The 12,063-nt window shown below is 32.3% G+C and overlaps 1 protein-coding gene across 3 annotated transcripts in view; it reads right to left on the bottom strand.

The window, feature by feature from the left end:
* Nucleotides 1-1,843: 1,843 nt before the first annotated feature.
* The window catches only part of LOC111636607 (phospholipase D2-like), an 85,854-nt gene continuing 75,634 nt past the window's right edge, over nucleotides 1,844-12,063 (bottom strand). For 2 of the 3 annotated variants that reach the window (XM_023381890.1, XM_023381888.1), the window contains 9 exons: nucleotides 7,451-7,696; nucleotides 6,820-6,899; nucleotides 6,579-6,730; nucleotides 4,217-4,335; nucleotides 4,024-4,146; nucleotides 3,853-3,963; nucleotides 3,677-3,768; nucleotides 3,442-3,605; nucleotides 1,844-3,349 (listed from right to left, as the gene is read on the bottom strand). In XM_023381890.1, coding sequence (XP_023237658.1) covers nucleotides 3,261-3,349; nucleotides 3,442-3,605; nucleotides 3,677-3,768; nucleotides 3,853-3,963; nucleotides 4,024-4,146; nucleotides 4,217-4,335; nucleotides 6,579-6,730; nucleotides 6,820-6,899; nucleotides 7,451-7,696 — 1,176 coding nt within the window. In that variant the 3' untranslated portion in view covers nucleotides 1,844-3,260. Of the gene's footprint in view, nucleotides 3,350-3,441; nucleotides 3,606-3,676; nucleotides 3,769-3,852; nucleotides 3,964-4,023; nucleotides 4,147-4,216; nucleotides 4,336-6,578; nucleotides 6,731-6,819; nucleotides 6,900-7,450; nucleotides 7,697-12,063 lie in introns of those variants that run through there. The other variant, XM_023381891.1, reaches the window with a different exon arrangement.

The following is a 12,063-nucleotide window of genomic DNA, read 5'->3' as shown; positions in this document are numbered from 1 at the left end:
TTTCACAGATTCGAGACAGCTTGGTAGCCCGAACAACCCCAGGCTTTCGCCCGTGCATGCTAAGTGACTTTCATTACAAGCATTTAGCTTTCCGAAGTCTATGACAGCAATTGTTTGGCATTGATGCTGCAAATTTCGCACCAATAAGCTGCTTTGACTTGTTTGATTATGTTATCTACTCAATTTCATATTTATTTTCACATTTTTACTTCGCAGTCCTTCTCTGTTCTTTTTCCGTTATTTACATGTGTAGGTCATTTCATTGTTATCCACATTTGATATCATCATTTATCACATACTGCCATGATGCTCATGTCTGTCGGCTACAACTGTCAAGAATTAACGTGATTGGCAAATTGTAGTGTCAGAGGGCCAATAGAGAGCAGGGACCTTGCCATAATGCGGTTTGCACACCAATTTTCGTACATGCGTTAATCGAGCCGAATAGTTTGGCTGAATATTCGGTATTCGGCCTGAGGCCGAATATACTATTCGTTGCAACACTAATAAAGATAGAAAAACATGAAAAAATTTAAACAACTTGCAGAGATGTCTGTAAAAAGAAATTTAAATGATAATGGTTAGTGAGCGCTAAGATTGGCTTTACTTTACTTCTAGACTTATTACACCACCACAGGACATCAAATTAGATTTAGAAAAACACTATTTTATTTTCAGAATGCATTTCGGACATAGAGTCCCTCATCAGCTATTTGCTACAAAATTAATAGGAGGTTAACAATTTTATAAAAAGGCCGTGATTGACAGAAATGAACAAAAATGTGGACACATTTGACATGTGGATTCGACGCGTTGAACATTAATTAAAAGATTAAGCATACGATATACAAGATTTCTCGTTAAAAACGGTAATGTTGGTGCAATAACGTAATAATAAGAGAGTTTAGAGGTTCTGGTAAAACAGTAAAGTTATAAAAATATACATTGTTAACAAAATGATAAGTAAATTCACAGTAACACGAACAGAGTAACAAGATGATTCGAAGTACATTCCAGGGTGACTGTCACCCTCACCCCTATCCGTTTTCACACCTCTTCCCTCCCCCAAGCCTCCTCTGGTCAAATATGCGTACCACGATTCGTGTAATTTTTGGTCAGAGTTGTTATTCATGATTTTCTCTTTGTTTTTAATTATTTCTAAGTGTTCGTAAATAATTATTTTGTCAGCCAAAAAAGATTCTTTAAACAATGCGATGGTATCCCCATGGGCTCAATAATAGGACCAATCCTTGCTGAATTAAGTACGTACAATATTGATCATGACGTTGTCAATATCAAGGGTATAATAGAACTGTACCGTTACGTCGACTGTTTTCTCATATATGATGACAACATCATACAGGCAGACAAAATCCTGGAACACATAAATAAAATAGATAACGACATTAAATTTGACTTAGAACCTGAAAGCAACTGTCAGTTACCATTCTTAGACATTCTCGTCACGAGACACAAAGACAAAACAACCTTTAAAAAATATAAAAAACCTTGTACTATTGACAGCGTCATACACTTTACATCTGAAGTACCAACTTATATAAAAAAGAATACTTTCTACATGTACTTGGATAAAATTATGCAACGTACCACATATGATACCGATATATCCAATGAAACTGAAGACATCATAAAAACGTACTTATTGAACGGTTATAGCAAGCGCATGATTAGTAACTGGCTTAATAAAAAATATGTTAATGCACACAAACAACCAATTGACAAAACTGCTTATAAATTCCTTACGTTACAAATATTTTTGAAAGAATCAAAAGTAAATTAGTTAAGTATAATATTATTCTAATACCCGAACATCGCAACAGCTTACATAAGGAAATAAACGTACCTAACAGGAAAGCTAACATATGGGACCAAAAAAACGTTGTTTACAAATTTGAGTGCGACTGTACCACACCCAAATCTTACATTGGTGAAACTAGTAGGGAATTAAAGGTCCGTTTCAATGAACATATCTCTGCCATAGCACACAACAATGATAGCTCGGCTGTAGCCGCCCACTGTAATAATGAAGGCTGTCAGATTGTAAAGGATACTGTCAAAATACTTAGAAAGGAACCAAATACTTATAAAAGAAGATGGTACGAACACTTAGAAATAATTAAAAACAAAGAGAAAATCATGAATAATAACTCTGGCCAAAAATTACATGAATCGTGGTACGCATATTTGACCAGAGGAGGCGTGGGGGGAGGGGAGAGGTGTGAAAACGGATAGGGGTGAGGGTGACAGTCACCCTGGAATGTACTTCGAATCGTCTTCTTACTCTGTTCGTGTTACTGTGAATTTACTTATCATTTTGTTAACAATGTATATTTTTATAACTTTACTGTTTTACCAGTACCTCTGTTTATTATTACGTTATTGCACCAACATTACCGTTTTTAACGAGAAATCTTGTATATCGTATGCTTAATCTTTTAATTAATGTTCAACGCGTCGAATCCACATGTCAAATGTAAGTCCACATTTTTGTTCATTTCTGTCAATCACGGCCTTTTTATAAAATTGTTAACCTCCTATTAATTTTGTAGCAAATAGCTGATGAGGGACTCTATGTCCGAAATGCATTCTGAAAATAAAATAGTGTTTTTCTAAATCTAATTTGATGTCCTGTGGTGGTGTAATAAGTCTAGAAGTAAAGTAAAGCCAATCTTAGCGCTCACTAACCATTGAGAAGACTAGACAAGAAGCATATCATAGTATTCATTAAATGATAATGTTTATCAAATGATAAGATTTAATTGGGAAATTGTTGCATTTTAAATTTTTAGCCTTTAATGGATATCAAATATATACTGTACGTATATTTTTTAATGTTTAGATTATATCTAACATATGTTTAGAACATTTTCCCATTTTTAACTTTTTTTTTGGACTTTTCCTATCCTGTGGGGATTAAGAGGGTCTTTTTTCAAGCTTTGGTTTGGCCAGGCCCACAATAGGGCAACCAAGATAGTAAGGGACAAAGCCTGACATTTTCAGGATAGGCCATCAATGAAAAATTCTTGGTGTTTTTTAAGTGCTCAGATTTAATCCCCGATTTCCCAGAGTGGTAGGTTAATGCCTTGTCTATCTTGGCCATCCAATCAGCATTTTTAATTTTAATTGTAGAGTACTACTTCAAATTTCTGAAATTTTATGTTTGTGAAAACCTGAAGCTAGTCAAAATAGTTATTATCCATAAAAACAAAATAGTTGTTTTTACTGATAATAACTTAGAATTAGGAAAATAATAGACTTACCAGTTTATCATTTAAGGTGCTATAATTTCTTAACCCATAGAATGATATATATGATATTGGATCATCAACTGCAAAAATATATGTTTATATATATATATAAATTTACATTTATTATGTAATAACAAAGTATGTTTATAAATTGATTTGTTTCTGTTCTTACTTTCTGTCGACAGCCTTTGAATTAATGAACCTGGACCTCGACAGATTGATGCATAATTCCAATGAGTTATTGCTTGGATGGCTGTCCCAGTAGTAGTGCCAATTTCACCTTCAAAAGCTGGTAATAATGGCATTACAACATACACTCTGAATGTTTCGTTATTCCTAAAAACATAAAATTATCTTTACCATTAAAATAATTGATATTAATTTATTTGTAATTAGGGAAATTTTACTTATGTGCTTTCATAATTCGATGATATAAGGCTTCTCCAATTTCATTGAAAACATCCTTATGTCCAGCAGCTTGTGTAATGAAAAATTGATTCTAATGGAGGTAGTGCATGGTGATGACTGATTCTTTTACATTTAAAGTTAGATAAAATTAAGTAATTTAAATTTAAAATCTTACCTCAATATAAATAAAATGTTTTGCATTATTGATTAAATTTACATAAGCAGAATGAATCGACCTTTCTGTTGTTCTGATGCCTGCAGACCAAGTCGAGACACTACGAAGGATCTGAAAAAATAAACATATTAATTTTGACATAATTTTGGTGTCATCTTTATTTGGTCTTACCTGGCAGTTTGTAGTGTAAAGTATACCAACTGAACTCAATGGTAATGGGGGAATGTTTGTGACATTTTCATAATTTTTTGGCAAAAGATAAGGATAAGCATCATAATTTTTGGCCTTCTCCAACTAGATGAAATAAATTATCTTAAGTGACTAATCTTTATTATATTTATTATGATTATTTTAGTATATTAACTTTTGTGAAGTTCCATCTTTGGATGAAATGACGGGCAACATCTCTAGCTGCACTTCCCTGTACTAAAACACCAATATCGTGCCAAGGCATTCGTGGTGTAACGGTACGATCGACAAGATCTAAAGAAATAATTCAGATGATACATGACTAAATTGATAAGATGATAATGATCAGATGATCATTAATTTTAATTATAAAATATCACTGTGATATTTTAAGAATTCACATCATAAAATTATAAAAAAATTTTATTTTTGATAATTAAATTATGTAATTTTATTTATAAGAAAAACTTTATATATTAAATGTTTTGTCAAATACCTATACTATTTTTAAATATATTTATATCTGGTTGCTTATGTGAGAACCTGGGTTAAATAGAAAAAATTTAATCAAAAGAAAATAAGTTCTAATATTTATGTATATAAAAAAAATTTTTTTCTCTCAACTAAGATATCAGGAAGTGATTCTATTGCACACGGACTTGCTTCCTTGTCCAGAGATGACACATCTGAATGTATCACTTTCGACTATGTATCAGGTACCTAACATCAAAAATCGTTATTGGATTAGCCAACCAATATTACCAAAAATGGACATGGAACTCTGGGAAAATCCCCCTAAGAAAAGGAAAAATCACTGATTATAACAGAGTTTGTTACCCGCCTCATCGTGAACCAAAGGGATTCTGCCATGCTCTGCCATTATCCTGTTCTGCACTGCCGATAGCCACCAAGGATATTATTACCTATTACCAGACCTAGTGTCTAACCTATATATTCCAGATGGATCTACAAATACCTACCTATCACCAACCTGCAAGTGCCCAACTTTCCTACTACCAGACAGTTCCTCATCGAACTGCCTAATTGAACATTCTACCCATCTGGAGCCCATCTACCTATTCTCCTTCAACCTATCTGGCCAAGCATCAATCATCAAGGATTTAAAAAACCAACAAATCCAGGTATTTATCAACTCACAATTAATTGTAAACTTGCTCTCTCTCGTATCATGTAGTCTCCTATAAAAATTCACTTTTCTGTAAATAAACAGTTATTAATATTTTAAAAGAGTTGTGGAATGCATTATTTCTGTTATCTACCTCTCGATTTCCTCCATCCCGAATCTGACCACCTACACATGCGACCACTTGTGTGAACAACAACTAATGGCCAAATGGTTTTCTGTGTTTTCCCTAAAGATGCATTGGTGTCAGTCCTGACATAGGCATCATGGACATGGTGCCAACCTTTCTGTCACACTTTATACAGGGTCTTCCAAAAAGAATTCTATCATTTTATTGTAATTATGTTAGTTATTATCTAAAAATGTTGTAATTTATATTAAAACATTGGAAAACTGTCCAAATTTTACATCTGCCCATTATAATTTCTCAATGTGCACATCTCATGTTACGCAGCACACATCCAATTGATACTCAAATTCTTCCTTTGCTCACAACAACATATCCATTGTCACTCTTTCTATAACAGCCACAATTCCATAACTCCTGCAGATTACTCATATTGCACAATGATGAATGACTCCAACTTTGTAAACTGCAAAGCACAGAATGTCTTCTCTGTTACAGAGGTATTTTCATTTACAGTGTTTCCTAAAAGTACTAGACTTTTGAATGTAGATGGGAGATAAAACTCACACAGTTACTCTATCGACTGATGTACAATGCATACTTCTCAGATAATTAACATAATTACAGTAATTTAAAACAGTAGCATTCATTTTGGAAGACGTGTACATACATATTTACATAAATATAGACTAAAAAGATAATTGTATATTACTGTGTATGATTAATAATAATTACTTCTTTCAACAAATGTATTTTTAAGCTAATTAATATATATTTTAATTTTTTTTAAAGAAAATTAAAAAATTACATTAACTTTGAAGTGTAAATGTTGATATTTTTATGACTTTTTAACAGTTTAATCTATTATATATATATATATTTGGATTTTTGAACAGCTAAATCATTAATTCTTAATTACAAGTTCAAAAATATAATGAAGTTTCAACTTCAGATCCAAATTTTAGAAAATTTAGAACTTTAAGTAAATATAACAATCTTTTAACCTATTCCAAATTAGATATTAAGATATTAATATATCCCTAGTAATGTTTTATAAGCCAAAAAGATTTTAAAAATGCTAATTTGGTATATAAATATCTTTTATAACATTATTTGTTTTTAAAATATTTATATATGTGAAATAAAATCAAAATTTATAACTAAATTTGATTAATTATTGATTTACAGTTCATAAAAATGCAATCAAATAATACAGATTCTGAATTAGAATATCAAAATATATTTTGAATACTTCTCAAAACTAACCTTGATAAGGCCTATCAAGATTCACAAAATCTTTTGTTATAAAATTTGAATAATCTTTTCCAAACCAAAGTTTACATGATCCTTGTAATCCCATCTGATTTAATGCAACTTCACTTGCAGTTCGTCGAAGTTCAAATGATGGAATTCCCAAACTGAAAATTACATATTTGGATCAGCTGTACATCATTTATATTATTATTATTATTTCATGTCTATCAATTCCATATTTTACATTAACTACCTGTCAGTTCTTGCTCCCATTCGTAAAGAGTCGATAGAATGACCTTTATGATGTAAACGATGTTTAAGTGCATGAAATCTCTAAATAAAAAATAAAATTTAAAGGTGTAAATTTTAATTTCAAATAATTATACACAGTCTTCCAAGATGAATGCTACCATTTTAAATTACTCTAATTATGTTAATTATTATCTGAGAAATATGTGATGTACACCAATCTGTAGAGTAACTATCCAAGTTTAGTCTCTCATTTGTATTTGAATGTCTTGTTGACTACTTCTCTCTCTAGGAAGAGCCATAAACAAAAATGGCAATCTGCAACAGAGAGGGTGTTTTGTGTTCTGTAGAGTACAGCTTGGAGCTTCAGGAGCTGTAGAATTGTAGATGCTGAGGGAGAAGTGACAATGGATATGTTGTATTGAGTGTAGGAAGAATTTGAGTATCAATTGGATGTGTGCCATGTAACTGAAGTGCATGCATTAAGAAATTTTAATGAGCAAATGTGAGACTTGGACAGTTTTCCAATGTTTTAATGTACATTACAATGTTCTTGAATAATAATTAACATAATTATAATAATTAAAAATGGTAGAATTCTTTTTGAAGACCCTTACAGCAACAAAAATACTTACAGCAACTGCTTGCATAACTCTCTGAGTTTTTAACTTTGTGGTGAACCTTGGCCTAGATATTGCTGATCCATCAGGAACATCCTTTTCCTTCTTTTTGTATTTATCATCTTCCTGAGTATTAAAATTATCTCCAAATGTGACATTTTTAATATCTTCATCTATTTCAATTCTTGGTGCAGTAATTGTTAAATCAAAATTTGGTAAACTTTCAGCTGAATCATGCCTATGGAGTTTGTTATAATGCATCTATTTAGAAGAGAAATATAGTTTTATAAATATATTCTATAAAATTGTTGTGTATGAAATTATTAAATAAAATCAAAATATTTTATATCAAAAGCTAATATAATTAATAATATTAAATATCTCATAAAGTAAAATTTCTTGAATAATAAAATGTTTACTTTTGAATGTTTTAAAATTATATGAAGGTATTCAATTTATATATTTTTTATTCTTGAATTAATATAAATTTAATATTCTCATATAATTCTGCTACATAAAAGCATAATAGTTGTATATTTACAAGGAAAAGTGGAGAAGTTTTGCCTCCTCCATCATATTTTTATTTTGAGTGGTGAGAACTGGATAAAACCAGTTCTGCACAGTTGCTTCTTATCTCCCCTCCACAACACATACTCTTCAATCTGTATGTATCCCAACTCCACCTCAGTGTCAGTCAAAATGGAAGGCTATACAGTTATGCAATTCAAACAACACTCCTTCTATTGACAACCATAGTTGTATGCAGAGTATATATTGTAAAAAGTACAATTAGACAATAGGTATGACAATTTAATTAAACAAATAAGAGAAGTATGAATAACAAACCAAAAGCATGAAGGTCAATGACTGCAACAGACCAGTCTTATTCCTGGAAACTCGGAACATTACATTAAAATTGTGCAAAAATTAAAAACAAAATCAGTTTGATGAAGAGAGAAACTTCCATTATGCTTCATCATGTAATGCCAGGTCTCATACAAGTGCTGCCACAACTAATTTCCAGACATTATTGTTGGTTTGGGGTTTACAGTGTTACATCATCTTATTTCTAGCAATTTCCATTTGTTTTCCAAATTGAAAGAAGACCAGAGGGACCAAAACTTTGGCCCCAATGAATCAAGACTGCAGTATACCACTGGTTTCATGAAAGAAAAATTTTTTTAAGGACAAGATTCTGAAATTTATTAAATGTGGTTAAAAATGCATTGAAGTTGGAGAAGATTAAGTGGAAAAGTAAGTATCCAAAGTTGTAAATAAAGGTTTAGGGTATATTTATCTTTTCTCATTTAAATATCTTATTTCCTTTGCGTTTTATTTAGGTGGAAGTCATTTTTCAGCCCACTCTCATACTTAACAGAAAACAAGAAAACAAACAAATATAATTAACAGAAGCTTCTCATATAACTTAAAGAAAAATATATTATATTTAACTCAGTGTCACAACTCTCAATTAAATATAACCTTCATCCTCAAATATTATAATTTAATTTCCTTATAAGTTAACTTACTAAGGAAAATTACTTGTAGAAGTCTTAAAGTTTAATAAATTAAACTGAAGACTTATACAAGTAGATGAGGGATTTATTTACATTTTATTTTTAAGATAATTATAACATTAAAAAACTCATTTTTATTATGTTTTCAAAACTATAAATTCATATCCATTTTGATAATAATGCTATGAAAAAAGAATGAAAAAACTTCAATTTATTTTATTCTCATTGTTATATCATCATAAAAAATCAGAAATTATATATNGTCACTGAACTCCCCGTATGTCCCTTGTCCTTAATGATGTGGTTTTATAGGACACTGTGTCAACGCAGTCGAGCCTCTGGCAAGGGTAGACGCCCCCCCGCCCTAGCCCCGAGTCATCTCTACAGCTCAGAACTAGTTCCGTCCAATCTCATCTAACTTTCGAATGTTTTTATGCCGGGATGTTCGACGACCCACTTAACTCTACTTTCTTCCCTCTTTTCTAGAGAAATCGCTTTTTTTCTTTTTCCGCCCATTTCCGTCGCCAGTCCTCATCTACACACTCGAAGCGTCCGTCGGCGCGTGGCCCGCACGCTCCTCCTCCGACTACGACCCCCCAAATAACGAGTTAATTATAACGAGCGGTCAGTAGCCTCTGCGAAAGAAAAAAAAGACTATAAATAATCTCCTTCGTTATTGTAAGGGGAGGGGTGATTGTTCGACTGCGCCTCCTCGCTCGATACTACCTTTTATCAATTTTCTTCGTATGTCACAACAGTTACGCGCCGCGGGAGCCCGAGGAATGCAGAATTTCATCATTGCCATTATTATCCGGTAAGTAGTGTTCGTTTGGTGGTGGTGGATCCATGTGACGGGTGTTTCGAAGCGTCGGTACGTTCGAAATTTCATTTTTCGGGCTACGTAACGCCATATTTTTCGACATTTTGGGTGGTAATCGCGTGCGTGACGGACGGACCCCCCGGGTGGACGATCGTGACCGTCATACTCGAGTGGTTGCGATTGACGGATGATCGGCCGAACCTCGATGATCGTCTTTAATTTCTCGTCCGGAGCAGTTCAAACCGGTCCCCATTGTGCAATGTTGATCTATGATCCGCCGTCAGAAACATTAATTACTTCTGGAAGCTGACAGTTGGCAGGATGGCATCAGGGTGTGGCAAAGCTTCTTTCGTCTGCCAATGCCTCGTTGCCATCGTTACTTTTACTGCTTGCAAAGGACTTTGTTGTCCGCAGGATTCGTTCCTGCTCCTTTTACATGCTGGCAAATTCTTAATTCCTCTACTATTTCGCTACACTAAACTACAACGTACTTTATTCTCCTCTTAATAATTATAATTTTTTCCACTTTCTTATTAATTTTAATCGAAATGATTCTCGCTTCCTTAAGGATGACGCGACCTGGAACAACTTCCATTAGAAAAAAGAGGACCGTTGCGTTGCAAAAATGAATTCGCAACAGAATATCACGGATTTCTCTGGCACAATTTGCGAAACGCGTTAATTCTTTCCTCCCTCTTAAAAGTGCTATCGGTTAAATCGAAAATATTATACTGTACACGAAGTCCTTCGCCCAAATATTTAAAAAATGGGTTTAAGTAACGTGACTTTCAGAAACACCCGGTATCTTTTGAGAAATATTTGTAAACGAACATTACTCAACCATTGTCATACACCCCATCTCGGTGCGATATAGTGCAACGACCCGAGAAACCCACCATATATATATATATATATATATATAAAGAAAAATATTTGAATAAAAGTTAAAATTTTAACAACTGTATAGCAAATAAATATTGCTTAGTTATACATATGAAATTTCTAAATGCATCATAAATTTAAAGAAATTTTATAGTTTGTAATACCATTATCATTATTAGCTGTCTTTTATATTATTTTTTAAAATTATAACTAGTCAAAATAACATACAGTGGACTCTCATTAGCATCAACCATCAATTGGTATCACCAGTATTTAAAGTCCTGGCAGAAACTCTATGCCAGCAATGTCAAACCCATGATCTGCATGATGATTTCAAACTACCCACATTGAACATTTATAAAGTATTAGGTTTTTATAAATTATAAAAAATATCTTTTAGATTTCAAAACTTTACCAACTTAATGTGAATACTGGTTCCTAAAGCTGTCAAGAAAACTCTTAAAGGCCAGTAATTATGAATTTCAGATTGAAAAATCATCATCATATAATAAACAACAAAAGATTTCCCATTAAACAAAATGTTTGTTTCTATTATAATCACATTATTTTCTTTTCACTTGCTTAGAGTTTATTGTTATTTTTTATTATTCAAATTAAATACTTGACTTGCAATTTGGAGTTAATAAAATTTCAAATTCAATTTTGACTCACCTTTGGAAAAAGGTTTGCCATTATTGCCCTATACTTGGTGTACACTTAACCCTGCTTAAAAAAACTTAATTAATGGTTACTGTCTTTTTAAAAATTTTCTTTGTCCTATGGGCATTAAGACGGCCTCTTTTTTTAGCAAGCTCTTGGTTTGGCCAGGTCCTCAATGAAGCAGCTAATAGTGAGGAATTGCCCAATATATCCAGAAGAAAATCCCAAAAAATTCCTAAGGTATTTTGACCTGTCCAGATTTGATCCAGAGTCCTCCAGAGCAGTAGGCAGCCACCTTAACTGCTCAGCCATTCAAATGTCTAATGGTTACCATCAACTTTTTTTCTAGTCTGAAGTGTGTACATACATACATATACACTTTGCTTATGTGCCAGAATTCATATTATTACTTTCAGACAGTTTCAATAGAATATAAGTAAATTTATCAGACTGTATTCAGAATTTCAAGATCTTTCTGAACATTTAAAAAGTTTCATCTGTCAATGTGTATAATATTATATGAAAGTACTATACAGTACATTCATGTATTGACATTTATTTAAACAATTTTTTGTTGTTAAATTGTCAAAATCTAAGTATGTATGAGTAATGAGCTCAAAAAAGTGATAGTAAAGTTGATGACACAACAGTTCCTACTTCAAAAGGTGCTCTTCTTGCTGTCAGTTGTTTTCATTGATTTACTCAAATCATTAAGATCAACTACTGGCTAACATCAATCCTTACAAGCA

The sequence above is a fragment of the Centruroides sculpturatus genome, unplaced genomic scaffold, assembly GCF_000671375.1.
Source record: "Centruroides sculpturatus isolate CEXI.00-Female unplaced genomic scaffold, Cexi_2.0 scaffold678, whole genome shotgun sequence".
In the NCBI taxonomy this organism is placed as follows: domain Eukaryota; kingdom Metazoa; phylum Arthropoda; class Arachnida; order Scorpiones; family Buthidae; genus Centruroides; species Centruroides sculpturatus.
This window is presented reverse-complemented; position numbering and strand designations above follow the sequence as displayed.